Below are 17,236 nucleotides of genomic sequence, written 5' to 3'. Positions count from 1 at the left end.
ACATATAGTGATTACATCTCGGCAGCATGATGGTGGGTGATTTTTTTAATCAGTGTCTGTTATCACGTCTATCGTTAGAAAAAAAATGTGAAGCTATTTTGATATTAAAGAAAAATAATTCTTATGATAAATAAGAACAATTCAAGAGGAAGTGGCTATATGTAAAAGTTCTGTACTCTAGGCAAATAAGGGTTCTAAAATCCTGTGAGCTGTACACGTGATTATCTCATTAATAAATTAACGTGCACAATGGCAGGACAAGATCTGAAGTCAGATTGGCCTTGGCTTGAAGACTGTCTCTATGATTTTTCATCTGTGTTGCTTTGAGCGGTATTCTTAACCTGGGCTTCACAGTTACCCATCTCATAGAATTTTTGAGGATTAAGTCAGGTAACATTCAAAAAGCACTTGGCACAGAAACAGGGGTTCAAAACATTAGCTTCTTTTAGTAAAAATATACTAAAGTGAATCTGGTTCCACATCAGATAGGAAAAATGTGTTTTTGATGATGAAATGTTACTTTAAATACTATCATTGCTTTTTATCAATTACTGCACAGTAGGATCATGGATGCAAATCCGTCCACCTGCTTTATTATAATAATAAATACCATTACACCAAATAAAATGTATTTGGATATGTATCATGCTAGACTGACTTCTACACAATTTGGAATTCTGTTTCTTATTCTCCCCTATTCTTACCATGCCTGTGACAAGCGCTGGGCTGGGGAGGTTACATAAAATTATCTTCTACTACATACGTACCACATACTCACTACTTTCATATTTCAATTTTCTGTTAAGGGGGACGAGTATCTAATTCATAGGAATAGTGTGAATAAATTATACAAGCACACATGCACAGTAATACTTAATATCATTATGTATCATATTTAACCCACAGAGCAACCCTCTAGGATAGGCATCAAGACTCATATTTTACACAGGAGAAAAGTGGGATTCAGGAAGATGAAGTGACTTGCCCAAGGTCGCAGAGCTAGTAAGTGCCAAGCCTGATTCAAACCCACGTCTGTCTGACTCCAAGGTCTATCCCATAAGCCACAGGATTTGTGAGGAAATCAAATACCAAATAAGAGAAAAAAGGCTTAAAATTTTTTAAATGCCATTTAACCTTTCCATTATACATTCAGATTAGTCTCCTATATCTGCAAACCTGGTACCTTTTCTGTTAGTTCAATGTCACATAAGTCCAGGCTCTCCAACTCTGACGGGGTGGTGGGTGGCACCGTTCGACGACAGCACACCATTGTCACCTCTATAGGCAGTTCTTTTAAAATAGTCACCACATCCTGGTGATTCTCCCCAAGTAGAGTTATGCCGTTCACCTGTGCAAAAAGAAAAGTTGGCCAAGAAAGAACATTTCCTAACATGACTACTTTCAAAACCATTTTTTTTTATTACATAAATATAAACTCGGGTACTCGGGGGATAACCATGGTGCTGCTGTGCTGAGAACTACAGCTGGATCTGTAGTGGTGTTTCCTAAAACAATCTACACGCAACACTACAGTCTTGTTGGAATTGGACTTCTAAAGCACTCACAGGAAAATCACTAGCTTTCACCCATGTTTCATATGCCAGTGTAATAGTTTGGAAAGGGAGGGTTAATAAAATCATTCCCAAAGGATAAAGGGAAAAGGAGAAGTTTTTCTTTAAATGATATGTTATATCATTATTAAATGAAAAAATGAAGATAGAAAATGGTACGTATTATATGCTACTATGTTTTTAAAAGGGGGAGAAGTGAATATATTCAAATTTTCTTACTTATTCATGAAAAATATCTGGAAGATTGCATAGAACCAATGATAAGCAGTTACACCTAATGAAGGGTGATGAGAACTGAGTGGACTGGGACAGAAAAGAGACTTCACTGGAGTATATCTTTGTATCTGTGATTTTGAAACATGTGAATATATTACCTATTCTAAAAAGTGAATGTTTCAAAATTTTTAAAGAAAAGTTTTTATAGTTCTCCGGCCCTAAAACAAACAAACAAACAAACAAACAAAAACCACGCAAGGAATTAGGTAAGATCAATGTACATACAGACTGAAATTTCTGCTTTGGGTGGAGTTTTACTTGCCTATCTTTCTCAAGTACACTTTGGAGGAGAAATTTTAAATAAGAACTTACTTATTCACCACATTAAGCCTCCCACAGCCTTTTCAAAATTTTATTTACAAAGGGGAAAACGAAATAGCTGCTTACTTCCAATAGCTCATCTCCACTGAAAAGCTTCCCACTGTGTCCAACAGGACCTTCCGGTAGAACAGATCGGATAAAATGATGGCCCACTGTTGCTTCAAGACTTATCCCCAACCCACTGTTCTCACTGAACTTGCTCACATGGGCCACCTGAAACAAGAAAAATCATCACAATTTTTAATATTCTTTCATTTATTTTCTTCTCCTGTATGTATTTTATGTTCACTCCCTAAAAGGTCAAGTTTCTTACAAAAGCTTCAAAACCCTTATTGTAAAGCGGCAAACCTTTAGAGCTTTGCCTTGGAAAGAGTGTTGGTATCTAAGTAAGAAGTACCTTACTTCTCATAAATAGGTACAATGTCTATCCTTGCTTCCCAAATTGGAAAACAAGGTTCTGAGAGGTTACCTTCAACAGAGTCACACAGCTACAAAAGTGCTTTGAACCTCAGCAGTCTGAACCTAGAGCCCAGGTTCTGGACCATATACTGTATCAAGGGGACAACACGTGTCTTTAAAATTGAATCAAAGCTTAAAACAGGAGAATAAACTTTCTATTTCCTACTGTTACACTAAATATTGAAAAACGTTAGGAAATCACCATTTTCACAAAGAGTCCAATCATTATAATATTAAAATCAGAAAGTATACTAAAGATGATCTGCTTTATCCCCTTTATTTTATAGTTAAGGAAACAGGGATAAAAGGACTGAGAAAAATATTTAATTATAAAAGATCTTTTTCAAATCTTAATGATATCAAGCACAGGGTTAATACTAGATGTTGCATTATCTGACTTTGTAATCTAATGCTGGATGAAATCCTTCTACTTCTTAAAATCCAATTTAGGTATCATTTCCTCCGAGCAGCTCTCCAGGTCCCCATTTAAACGTCCATCAATCCTTCTCTCTACTACACCACTCCCCCTGTAACTTCATTTATGCTGTATAACTACATAGAAAATAATGTGAAGTCCAGATCTATGTCAATATTTACCTGGAGTTTGATGAAGACCTATAAATAGCTTAGTTCTTTCTTACTTAGAGTAAAATCCCATGCTTGACTTATTACTGGAAGTGCCACCAAGAGAGCATGTGCACAAAGAGCAGTTAAAAGTCCACGGTCTTGGGTCTGAACTCTGTGAGAAAATGGCTGGTGAAAGGGTGCTCTTCACTATTTAGTTAGCACCTGAAGGATTCAGGTGCACACCAGAAGGAGTGCAGCCTCAGTTATTCGTGCCAGTCACGTTAACCCCACCTCACAAAAGGAATCTCCCAACTTTCCTTTCCTGATAAATTAACTACAGTTAAGCTGGACCTTGTTGTATTTTTTCCTTGACTCAATTTATTTATTTATTTAGTTAGTTAGTTTTATTAATTAATTTATTTATTTTTTGGCGGTACACGGGCCTCTCACTGTTGTGGCCTCTCCCGTTGCGGAGCACAGGCTCCGGACGCACAGGCTCAGCGGCCATGGCTCACGGGCCTAGTTGCTCCGCGGCATGTGGGATCTTCCCAAACCGGGGCACGAACCCATGTCCCCTGCATCGGAAGGCGGACTCTCAACCACTGTGCCACCAGGGAAGCCCCTTTGACTCAATTTAAAATGGTAACAGCAGCTGTACTTACTCAAATCTCATTTGACTATTAACCATCTTGAGTGTTTAAAAAAAAAAACCTTGTAATGAGTATTAAAAACTAAGAATACTGCTTGGCACAAAGTACTCAATAAATGTTAGTTATTATTTATATTATATGTCATTATCTGTTGTGCTTTATCGCTTCTAATCTAGAGTTACTTGAATATTATAAGCAATATGAAAAATTTTACCTAACCTAGTATTTTATTGTTCCTTTGGAAATTCCTGAAATTTGCTGCTATATACCTAAAGATTCATAATTTGTGTCTACTTTGTTAAACCTCTTTTTAAAACAGCAGATCACAACTGCTACCCTAGGTATGCAAACCTTTAATAAACAAAATGTTCACTATGGCATAAGTGAAACGAAGAAAAGCATGTAGAATAAAAACCCTCAAGGAGAGTAAAAGCATAAGAGTGATAAGGAAAAAGTAGGAAATTACAATTCTGTACATAGGGCATGATGATTTTTGTTTTATTTTCAAGTAAATCCTGTCATTCTATTCTGATTCTTTCCACGAATCCTAGGAATAAGAGTGAGAAAAACCCTTCCTATTATCTATATAATATATACTACTGTAAGAAATACTGATGAAGTATAAGTTCTAAAACTCCCATCTCATTTACTTCAGCTCCTTGGTTACTCTCCAACTCGAATTTTTTAAATATCTGAATCAGGACATTTAGGTCTTTGAAAAAAGCCCTTGGTGTTTGCTACTTCTCTAACACTTGAAAAAAGCCCTGGGCGTTTGCTACTTCTCTAAGACTCTTTATGATGGTCATCTTTATTATTGTCAGGAACTTCCTGCTCAAATACAGTTCACAAGTTAGGAAGTTAGGGAGGGGAAGCTAACCTACCACTATTTCATAATTAATGCCCATAATCCTTTGCCACTTGGTCAGCAGGGCAGCTTCCTGTTGTTGAGCATCTTCTGTATCTTCTCTCTCAGCTGACAGTAATGGATACCCTGAAAGAGTTGACACAATTAGTGACATACCACAAAAATCTCCATATCTTAACATTTGGTACTAGGGACACTGTGATCACAACCTGTCATACCAAGTCTGACTGTTCACTCAATACATGAGTTACTCTTATTTCTCTACACATCTTAATAATTCAGTTTAGAAGCCTATCATCTCCATGTTCCAAAACTATTCTCTTTTAAGAGATATCTTTTAGGTCTTAACTATATTTCCATTAAAGTATTCATATATTATCTAACTTTTATTTAAAAGAACAAGGACTCCAAGTAGCTCCAGGATTCACTTGGTGGCCCTCTTGTGACTCTATATTAAAAAGTCATACTGCCTTCTATGTTAGTGTATCTCTTTCATTTTCATTTGGTTCTACAGAGTAGAGAAGGGACCATGCGATGACTTAGCAAAAACAAATAAACAAATTAAGAAATAATATATGTACCTCCATGTACAATAAGAAAATATAAATAAAAAAATAAGAAACAAATGGAAAAGGTACATTAAGTTAAAATCCTATAATTGGAATCATACTAATTGGCAAAAAAAGGAAAGTGAAAAAACAGAAAAGAAAATCACTCAACAAATTATGTAAACAATACTGAATTAAAACACTTAGCTAAAATAAACTGGTTGAGAAGAATTTTCAAGTCATAGAAATTTTCAAAGATTTCCATGACATCAGAGTTTTTACTCATAAAGGTTGTCTTCTAAAAAAAAAATCTCTACAGGCCACTACTCCTTACATTAGATTTTCAATATCATTTTTTAGCATTCAAATTTCAAATTTAAAGAGTATTCTAAAATTCAGATTTCTCATTAGCTGCTTCCTTGTTAGTGGAATGAATGAGCTTCCACTCCAGGACTATTTTTCAGGTTTGTTATGTGTTAATAAAACGATTCTGTTTTCTCTTTGAGAAACTGGAAACAGTAATCTATATATTTCTTTAAAATTTTGGAGACTAGCCCCCCAAAATGAGTGTTTTCTCTTCAAAAGTATATTCATTCCAGAGAAGTATGAATGTGCAGCGGTGAACACAGACTACAGGAAACCTTTCAAGCTGATGAAGATTAGAAAGAGGAGGGTCAGCTAGTCCTACCTCCTCCCATAACCCCATTCTCTGATTCTGTTGTGTTTACACAGGTGGGCAGTGATTGAAGCAGGGTGGGATTTGGAATGGAGAAAGTGGGGAATCTGTAAGCTGCTGATAACAACAGTCTGAAATTTGTATTCATACAACCAACCTACAGTCACAAAACCCTTCATTCTCACCCTTTCCCAAATGCCCCAAGATCAGATTTCAGGCATATTTAAAAAACCATAAAGTCCAGTCATTTGTAGTGAGGTGGATGGACTTCGAGTCTGTCATACAGAGTGAAGTAAGTCAGAAACAGAAAAACAAATACCGTATGCTAACACATATATGTGGAATTAAAAAAAAAATGGTCATGGAGAACCTAGGGGCAGGACGGGAATCAAGATGCAGATGTAGATAATGGACTTGAGGACACAGGGAGGGGGAAGGGTAAGCTGGGACAAAGTGAGAGAGTGGCATGAACATATATACACTACCAAATGTAAAATAGATAGCTAGTGGGAAGCAGCTGCATAGCACAGGGAGATCAGCTCAGTGCTCTGTGACCACCTAAAGGGGTGGGATAGGGAGGGTGGGAGGGAGACGCAAGAGGGAGGGGATATGGGGATATATGTATAGGTGATTCACTTTGTTATAAAGCAGAAACTAACACACCATTGTGAAGCAATTATACTCCAATAAAGATGTAAAAAATAAATTTAGAAAAAATTTGAAAAATTAAAAATTTTTTAAAAAATTAAAAAAAGAAAAAGTCCAGTCTCCTGATGTTACTGTGAAGTCAAATGATTTGTCCAGGCTCACATTATGAGTCAAATTTCTGTGGAAGAGGCAACATCTTATCCCCTGTCAGAGGACCAGTACTAGAACAGATGCATTAGAATCATTCAGACATTTTTCCTTTATTTTATTTTAAAAAGAATGTAGGACTCCTGATTCTAAGTCTAGACCCTCCCCCACCTAGCCTCCCATACACATATGCACATTCACCAAAGCAAAACAGATGGCTGAGCCTTCAAGACCATCCCCCACACCCATCCCTTCTTACTCTCTCAAGTTTTATGCTTTGAAACATTTTTATCCTGTCCCACTCCTCTGGATATTCACATTATCCTAAATAATTTCTACACCTATTAGTGTAAAAATAGCAAAATGTGACTAAACCCCTGAGAGTCCTACACCTGTCACTCCTGGAATATCACTGCAAACACAAATATCCCTTTAAAATAAAAAAGTTAAATCACAATTTTCAGTAGAAAAAAAATAATGAAAGAGGAACTATTTTAAAGAACTACAAAGCTTCAATGTAATTAATTTAGTGAAGGGCAGAATTCTCATAAGGAAGATCAGTCTTGGACTTTGTTCAGTGGATTTAACTTATCAAACACCTAAAGCAATATGACAGGTCAGGGAAGCACATAGCATCCAGCCTAAAAAAAAGGCAGCAACATTCGGGCATAATTATATACTAAAACTATGCTGCCCTAAAATTTTTGAAACAGTTTGATGAATTCTAAGTATATAGTGAGAGAAACCTCAGAGAGGCTTAATAATTTCTCATATAACTCCTTTCAAAATTTAAAACTTTAGAAAAATTTAGAAGAAAAAGTCCCCAAAAAGAGGATAATTTCATTCCTAAGAGCTTATGCTTTAAAGATTCTCTTGTGTTTATTTAAAAAATCCTTTTAAATTTATTACTGCTTGCTCAATAAGAGACAACTTAGATCTATCCTAAGAAATAAGGGGAATGAAATAAAGCCATGTATGTAACTGAATGATTCGGTTCTGATTAAAAAAATGTAGAAGAAAAAACAGATGGACTCAGCAAGAAAATCTGCAAGCTATAAACTATTTTAATCTACTGGAGCAATTAATCAATCTGTAAATAAGGATTTTCAAGAATCTTTTTTGAAAGTTTTTTTAGTAATTTACAATATATCTAGAGAGGTTGAATCACATTTATAAAAATCATATCTCTAAAAAACAATAAAGAACATAATAACCTGGCTCCAGGTGTTTACCTTCTTCTTCAATTGGTAATATGCTGGTGTTTCTCCTCAAAGATAAAGAATCTTCATCTTCTTCATAATTTTCTTAAAGATAAGAAAATTTTAGCAGTTATGTCTATAATATAATCAAGCACTTGAATTTTTCAAACCCCGCTTTATTTGAACACCTAAATGAGAGTTTGCTTTTTGTAGGTAAACTTTTCATCAACCACATGTACTTAAAGTTCTGTTAATGGTACAAAGAAGTAATGAAGTTCTCCTGTGATTTGCTTCCCTCTCTCCTGGTCTGCAATTAGTAGTGTACGGCATAAATACCAGAATGGTCAACAGTCTGAGAAATAAAACACACTTTCAAACCAACAGCCTGACTTCTACCAATAAATACTTGCATCAGGGAGCTACATGAGGATTTCAGTAATTTTTAGAGATATCCATGTACAAACAGCTTATGAATGACATTTCTAATGTGGAAATAGGAGTCTCATGGTCTACTGACTGAGCTAGCCAAGCCTACATGTTGAATTAAAGTTGATTCCTTCAAGGAAAGGGTGGGCATTTAGAAACATTATGGGGGTCACACACATAATCTAGGCAGAACATATTTCCCCCTAAAGAGAAAATGTAGAAATGACATCCAAAAGTAAGGCAAGGACAGAAAGCAAATGACTGCACATGTTTCCAAATGAGAAGTGGTGACTGAATAAACAGGATAGAAATCTGCTTTATTCGGAAGCCCATTCTATAGTTAATGGGTGCATCTCTGGTTCCAGTTAATCCCAACTTCAATAAATTCCCTTTTTACTTGGTTCATAATGAATAGTTAAGACGAAAAGTGACTCTTTAAATTTAATTTCAGAATTAGAAAAAATACAAAATGATGTTAAGAGCCTAACTGAAAACCAGATTCATGTGGCCTTACCTTTGCTTACGCTTGCATTAACAGGAGACAAAACTGCCTCTTTTGTGATGTCCTCCCGGGACGTGAGCTCAGCGTCCTGCTTTGCTCCTCTCCTCATCAATGTCAGGTGAACAGTCTGTCCTGTGTGTCGCAACACCTCTACTGCTTGTTGATTGGTAAAACCCTGAAGGTTTGTGCCATCTACCTATGATAAGAACAAGACATGTCAAAAATAAAAGGGTAGTTGTATTACCAACCCACGAAACACACGGTTACTGCTTGTCAGTGAGAACAAAATTGGGAATGAGTATTCCCCTAGGTGGGGGGATAGGCTAAAACCTGTCTGGGGACCAGTACTGGCTCAGACACACTGGAATCACGCAGGAGTGTTTCATCTGTTTTAATACAAACTAAGGGGTCTCACTTCCAGAAATTATGAGCCAGCAAGTCTAGAGAGGGGGCCAGAATTCTCCACCTTTTAAAATATTCTTTTATATTTCTTAGGGGATCCTAATGCACAGTCAAGTTTGGAAATCAGTCCTAGGCAGGATACAGAGGTAAAGAAGACAGTGAGGTTAAGTGGCTACTGAGAGTGCTGATGAATTCCGAAATCATACTTACACTGGCTTTAAAAAAAAGAAAGATGACAAAACTACCTTCCTTTTTATTTCTTTGCCTCTTCAAAAAATATTTTCCCTTTCTCTAGTTCACAAATGACAGAACACTTGATGGTGCCCCTGTGACCTTTCTAAACTACAGATATGATCCCCTCACCCCACCCGGCCTCTTGCAGAACACTCCTTGAGACAATGCTCCAAATTCTCAACATGGCTTAGGATGGCCATGTCAACCCCACCTCCCATCACCAACCTCATCCTGCAGGATGCTGCCTATTTCTCTGCACTCCAACCCCAGAGGATCATTTCCGTTTCTCTGACCTGCAGTGCTCCCTTCAGCCATGAGGTGTTTGCAAGTTCTGTTCCCTCAGTCTAGACTCTCTGGACAGCCTGCTCCAGCCCATGCTCTTTCTTATCTATTTACTTAGAAAACTCCCATAAGTACTTTAGATCTCAGTTCAATAGTTATTTCCACAATTAAGCTATCTTGATGCCCCCTGACTTTAGTCAAAGTCCCCTTTACCATTTCTCCTTCACAGCACTTATCAAAAATTTAATTTTACGTTTTCTGTCATTATTTGGTTTATTTCTGCAACCTCCAAGAGGACAGGCTCTGTGTGGCATCAAAACACAGTGCTGGGAATTCTCTCAAGGTCCGGTGGTTAGGACTCCATGCTCTCACTGCCAATGGCCCAGATTCGATCCCTGGCCAGGAAACTAAGAGCCCAGAGGCCGTGCGGCCACCAAAAAAAAAAAAAAAAAAAAAAAAAAACAGTGCTGTTCACACAGTAGATATTCACAAATGAGAAATGAGAAACTGGCTCATACGTCAAAGATTTATTTGGAAAGCAAATTATATATATATATATATATATACAAATTTTTTTTTTTTTTTTTGCGGTACGCAGGCCTCTCACTGCTGTGGCCTCTCCCGTTGCGGAGCACAGGCTCTGGACGTGCAGGCTCAGTGGCCATGGTTCACGGGCCCAGCTGCTCCGCGGCACGTGGGAATTTCCCAAACCGGGGCACGAACCCGCGTCCCCTGCATCGGCACGTGGACTCTCAACCACTGAGCCACCAGGGAAGCCCAGCAAATTATAGTTTTGAATAAATAAATGCAGATTATAACACCTTATTTTTTAAAATACATAAAATTTAAAAACAGTTTGGAAAACTGGAACAATAAATTTAATGTTGAAATTCAAAGTCACTGATACTCCTTTTGAATTGTGAAATGGCTATAAAATGGCTATTAAGTGTCATGCTTTTCTGAGCACAGTGCTGACCACATTAGGCACTCAAATATTTACTTAGTGAATGAGAACTACAATAAAGACCTAGATCAGTGATCTCCAAGATGAAGTACCCTTACTGCAGAGGTTTCTTGAAGAATATAATACAACTCTTAATTAAACATATTTTAAATCTCATTTGTTTTATATGCACACATATATTATACATACATTAACTATGTATATAAAACAATATATATAATACATATAAAACAACATATATCATATACGAATCATGTATCATATATAAATATATAGAGAGGAGAAAAGAGGAAGGAGAAAGGGGTAGTTTATAGATCGATAGATACAGATTTTTTTACCAATGGGGATATTCTATCAGAAACCTAGAGACCTCTGATCTAAATGATCAATTGGACTTTGGAAGTTACTTAAGTTTTGTATGATACTTTTGAGCTAAATGGCAACTTGCACATAGGTGTCTAACACTCTGCTCTTTCCCCCCACCACCACCTTGTTGATTCCCTCTTGGAAAGACTAGTAGAAATATAATAACAGAGAAAACACTGTAACAAAACTGGACACCATGGAAGAAGACAAGTCCCTATACCAGTAACTTGGAGGAACTTCTATGAGGAATGGTCTGAACATGACGAGATTGAAGGCAGGCCAGCTGGATCTCTACATTTGAGGGAATAGTTTCTCTCGTCTGTAAGATGAAACTTCAGTAAAATCCAACAACTGCCCTTCATTAAAAGGAGGAAGTCAAATGGTACATGTGGACCCTAACCAGTGATTGTAAAAACTACACCAAGTGCTAGAGGTCACCCCAAGCTGGGAGCGTGGGGCAGCACAGAATAAAATATGTACAGTGAAGTCACACTATGCACACACATGCATACGCACACAACCCCAACTAACTCCTGGTTACACAATACACACAGAAAACAATCTCTTACTATAGAGAGGCAATGCTCCCCATTGTGGTTTCTTGGCTTCCTCTCTATGCTATTAATCTACAAGTGAAACTGACTAAATTTAAACTTTCCCCTTCCGTCTTGCTTTGTCAATTCCTGAATTATTTGTACAAAAATCCATCTCAACTCCCTTTTGTACAAGCATAGTTCTCACTGAGATCTCTGAGAATAACTAAAGGTCACAAGAATAAAATACCACAGTCCAAAAGAAGGCAAGTGCCCTGAAGCATCAGTACAAACATCTTCCAATGAGACTGTCACTGCAGTGAACAGGAAAAAAGGTATTTTCTGAAACTTCCCTTCAAAGGAATTCATAACTCATTATATTGATGGAAGTAGGGATTATACGTACAAAGAAGGAACAAGTATCTACCAAAAAAGAAAAATAAACCTGTTACAATGAAGGCAGTCAACAGGATTTTAAATACTGCAAAAACAAAGTCAAGGAATGGAAGACAGGAATATGCAATTTTCCCATATTTCAGAGGACAAGAATAAATAGATAAAAATGGTCAGGGAAATAAGACTGAAGACATAATGTGGCTGATCGAGAAAATCAATATAATTGTGAAAAGAAATACAAGGAGAAGAGAATAATTGAGGAAAAAATAATCAAAGAAATGATTAGTATATAAAGAAATTTGCCTCTATAAATCAGAGGTATATGAAAAACTAGGGGAAAAAACTAACACTGGACATATCATGGTTAAATTCTTAGATTTCAAAAATCAAAAGAAAAGAATCTATCAGCATCTAGGCAACAGAGTGAGCAGGTTATCCTTTGCGAAAGAAATTACAAACCCAAAATTTTATATTCAGTGTTAACATATGGGAAAATGGAAATTATGTTTGAGATGCTATGATTATTTATATCCTATACTGTGTTGTGAGATGGCCACCATGCAGAAATTTAAACTAACTGGTCAAGAATTATAATTTGTACACATTTAGGGCATAAATGGGCTGGGTTGTTAGAGATTAGGAAAAATTTAAAGGAGGTTTGCTTTGTTTTTTTCTAGAGAGAAGAGTGCTGTAAGTCCCCACTCCACCTAGATGTTTAGCCTTTGACCACAAGTCAGAAGAGCTGCGTCACGTGTTGTAGGGAAGAAGGTAGTAGATTGTGTCTAGCTCTGTAAGGAGGTTAAGGGAGAGGCTGTTTAACTGCTCTGGAAGTGAAGCAAGAGAAAACTGCTATTATGTTGAGAACTGCTCAACAGCCTAACTCTGTCTGGGCACAGACCAGAAGGGGACCACACACACACACATACACACACGAGACAGCCAGGCTGGAGCCATCTTGAAACCTACCCAAGAGTACACCTAGGGAATAATGGTACCCCAAAGAGAGAATCTATGGAGCAGAATGCTGAGAAACCAGGGCCAAAGGAAAGAAGAGTCAGTCAAATGAAAACATCCACCATCTGCCATGGAAAGTTCAAATATCTCCACGAGGATCTCTCAGGAATCCAAGAAGGAACCCCAAATGTCAGCCGGTTTTGAATATCCTCCAGGTTCACTCAGTACAAAGCCATCTTACAACAGTGTCAGTCAAGGATGAAGTGTCTTACTGTCTTTTCCTCTCTTCCTTCTCTCACCTTTTACACTGGTAAGAGTCAGAAAGCACAATGAGAAGGTGAGGGAGGAAAAGAAAAGCTAGGTAGGGAAGACATACTGGAGAGTGCATTCTCTATCCCTATGTAAGCCATCAGTTCATAGCAGGCTTCTGGGAGGCCAGGGAGGCAGTCTGAAATTAATTATTTAGGATGGGAAATTTTTAATACTAAATTGGGGTTGTATTTGGTGATTTTTGATTGGCCATAGGGCATTTTACTCTCTAAGAACAATGTAAGTCATGGCACTTGCCTAAGATTTCTTCCAGGGAAAAGGGAAGACCCTTCCCTATAAAAAATTAAAAGAGAGTTGACGACAAAATTTCCAAGGTTGTTTAAGATTGTCCCCCCTAAGTCTTCCTTATGCAAAGTCTATGTTATCCCCAGCCAAATCATCCAAGTGTGCAAAGGCAACAGAAGAGGTTATCAGACAGAATAGGTTCAGAAAGTCTACCAACACATTCTTTCATTTAAAATTTACTAAAAAAACACTCTAGCTAAGAGATTTAAAATTCAACATAAGAAAATAGTGGCATACAAGATCCAATGCTGAGTAATAAAATAAGTAAAATTCAAACCTAAATAATACTATTACAGCAAAGTCAAATGTTTCAAGTCTTGATCCATAAAAGATATCCAAAGTGGTGTGTAATACAGTTATTTATATTAGCAAGAAATTATAAGCAACATAACTCTCCATGAATAAGGGTTACTTAAGTATATTATGGTAGATTTATATGTGCTGATATGACTATACCTCCCAGGTATATTTCTAAGTAAAATAAAGAATAAAAAGGCATAAACTAATATGATCCTCTTAAATACAGATACATGGAAATTTTCTGAAATTTTAAATCATAAACTATTAAGAGTGGTTTCCATGAGAAGGGTTTTTTTAAGCCATGTTCAAATTTTATATTCTTTAGACTTCAAAGACAAAAATTAATCTAAGAGAAATAAACATGTTATTTACTCTCAGGGTAGTAAAGAAAAGGAGGAAAATCTCAACTCTGAGGTGCCATAAAAATTCTTACAATGCACAGAACTCAGGCTGTAAGTTTTCATCTGCAATATATTTATGGCTCAATTTTTAAATGCAGTTTCACTAAGAAAAATCGAATGTATATGATTTTGTCTACTTAGTAGCAATAAAGTTCATTATGTAAAGGAAAAAAACCACATTTTTCCCTTTTTTTCAAAACCTGATGACCTGAATTTAAAAATACATTCCTTACACAAATGTCAGAGATGGTAGGTACCAGCACAGAAGAAATTGCTATAATGGAATAATTACGGACTTTTAAACCTAGACTTCGGTTCAAATTTCTCAGTATCTTCATCTGTAATATGAGAATAATGGTACCCACTTTCCCAAAATTACAGCGCATGGCACTTTGTACTGGAAAGATACTCAGAAACTGGTAGTATTATTAATAAAGTGAGGAAGTGATTAATAAACATGAAAACCCCAAGCCCTATGGGAGCAGTTTCTGATCAACGTAATTACACCCATCATACATATAAGAAGACAAGGTCACCAAAACCTAAATCAGGGCTCAGGCCATCTCTGATCCCTCAATATCACAGGAAGAGAGTTAAGAGGTGGCTTCAGACCCAACTGTACCAAGGACAAAAGTGCTGTGGAACTAGGTGCAATGACAGTAAACTGCCTATGTGCTATCTCAAGGAGAGATCCAACATCCTCATAATGTGCAGTGCAGATACCGCAATTAACAGGTGCAATTAGTAAGGGGAGAAATCCTAGTCAGAACAAATGGAAAAGCCCAGCTCCTTAGCACACTCAATCTAGCTGGCCAAGCCCTCCTCCAACATGGCCTATACCTATACACACATACAAAACTTGGGACTATTAACAAAGTCACAGAATACCAAAGGCAACACTTGATACCTTTCCTTATTTATCAATGTATGCTTGTTTAATATATTTTTTAAATCAGATGTTAATTCTATACTGCTTTTATCAAGGATCTCTGTATACCAATCTAAAAAAATGAGTATATGATTTTATCTAATGACAAGGTTGGTCAACTTTAAAAAAAATAGTCCTTTTATTAAATAATTCCTATATAGAATACCAATATATAATGTGGAAAAAAAAGTCTCTATTCCCCACCCCGTAATGTCTACAGTGAAACAACAGGGGTCAACAGAGCACAATTCGTAAAACAGGAATCTTATAACAAAAGAGTTTAACGTTTCAAAATAATACATCCTCAAATAATTAAGAAATAATTTCTTAATCTTCTTACCACCTCAACAATTACAAAATAAAAACAGAGTATAGTTCCAAATAGCTGCTGCTAGGACAATATTGAAAAAAAAATCAAAAACAGCAGTTGTGAAAAGGAACTAGGGTGAAGAACTTTCCTACCCGTATCTCAAAAGCCCACAAGATGATGGTATTTTGCACAAAATTAATGCATGATCAAAAGTACTGCATGATGTTCCTTAAAAGTCCTTGTGTGCTTCCAACTTGGAAGAGAATGTTGCTAAAAATCATAGTATTGATGACAGCAAAGACAGTGATTTTATTGAAAGCAAGAAAATACTTCAGAAGAAGGGTGCTTCCGCTTTTGAGTCAAAAATTTCCTTTAGGGCTTCCCTGGTGGCACAGTGGTTGAGAGTCCGCCTGCCGATGCAGGGGACACGGGTTCGTGTCCCAGTCTGGGAAGATCCCACATGCCGCGGAGCAGCTGGGCCCGTGAGCCATGGCCGCTGAGCCTGCGTGTCTGGAGCCTGTGCTCCGCAACGGGAGAGGCCACAACAGTGAGAGGCCCGCGTACCGCAAAAAAAAAAATAAATAAATAAATAAAATAATAAATAAATAAATAAATAAATAAATAAATAACTCATTTGGTTTTCCTAAAAATCATACAAGGGAAGTGTCTTTATCCCAATTTTGTAGGTTAAGGAATCTTGCTTCTTGCTAAATGGTTAAACATGGAGTTATATGATCCAGCATTTCCACTCCTAAGTATACACCCAGGAGAAATGAAAACATACCTCCACACAAAAGTTTGTACATGAATGTTCACAGTGGCATTGTCCATAATAGCCAAAAAATGGAAACAACTCAAATGTCCATCAACTAATGAATGGATAAATAAAATGTAGTATGTCTATACAACCGAATATTATTCAGCTATAAAAAGAAATTAAGAATTGATACATGTTACAACATAGATGAACCTTGAAAACATTATACTAAGCAAAAGAAGCAAATCACAAAGGACCACCTATTGAATGATTCCATTTACATGAAATGTCCCAAACAGGCAAATCTATTGAGATAGGAAGTAGATTAGTAGTTGTGTAGGGCTGGGAGGATGGAGGAATTAGGGAGTAACTGCTAATGGGATGGGTTTCTTTTAAAGGTAATGAAAATGTTCTAAAATTGATTGTGATCATGAACGCACATGTAAAGATACTAAAAGCTTCTGAATCATACACTTTAAATGGGCAAATTGTATGTTCTGTGAGTTATATATCAAGAATGCTGGTTTTTAAAAAAGCTTTCTATTGGATTCAAATATATAGCCTGGGGGGGGCAAGTACATTAACTATATATTCAATTTTTAATTCTTTATCAGATACGGATTTAGAATATGTATATATCCACTTTCTCCCTCTCGTTCTCCTCCAAAATAAAAAAAGTAAAGTAGTTAATTTTCATTGTATGTTAAAATAGAGATACAACAGGAAAGCTCTTTTCCAGGATATGACCAGCTTAGGTAGCACACACAACTTGGTCTTTAGAGCAGATTTCAAGAGGTAAACAGGTGTAGTTAGGAGTTTTATAGAACGAAGGTCAAGAAAAGTCACAGAGTTGCAATGTAGAAGCAAAGAGCAGAGTCTGATAAAGGACATCTCTATCTTTTTGTTAAATGTGAAAGAAAACACAGAACATAAAATTTA

General features: G+C 36.6%; 1 protein-coding gene across 7 annotated transcripts in view; it reads right to left on the bottom strand.

Annotated features, from left to right (window-relative positions):
- MPDZ (multiple PDZ domain crumbs cell polarity complex component) overlaps nucleotides 1–17,236 on the bottom strand; it is a 163,258-nt gene that overhangs the window by 81,834 nt on the left and 64,188 nt on the right. For 4 of the 7 annotated variants that reach the window (XM_081236972.1, XM_081236976.1, XM_081236974.1 and 1 more), the window contains exons 11-15: nucleotides 8,868–9,051; nucleotides 7,943–8,032; nucleotides 4,726–4,835; nucleotides 2,235–2,381; nucleotides 1,184–1,348 (exon numbers count right to left, since the gene is read on the bottom strand). In XM_081236972.1, coding sequence (XP_081093098.1) covers nucleotides 1,184–1,348; nucleotides 2,235–2,381; nucleotides 4,726–4,835; nucleotides 7,943–8,032; nucleotides 8,868–9,051 — 696 coding nt within the window. The remainder of the gene's footprint in view (nucleotides 1–1,183; nucleotides 1,349–2,234; nucleotides 2,382–4,725; nucleotides 4,836–7,942; nucleotides 8,033–8,867; nucleotides 9,052–17,236) is intronic. The other 3 variants (XM_081236973.1, XM_081236975.1, XM_081236978.1) reach the window with 1 other exon arrangement.

Source organism: Mesoplodon bidens (genome assembly GCF_964165515.1).
Source record: "Mesoplodon bidens genome assembly, chromosome: 6".
Classification (NCBI taxonomy): Eukaryota; Metazoa; Chordata; class Mammalia; order Artiodactyla; family Ziphiidae; genus Mesoplodon; species Mesoplodon bidens.
This window is presented reverse-complemented; position numbering and strand designations above follow the sequence as displayed.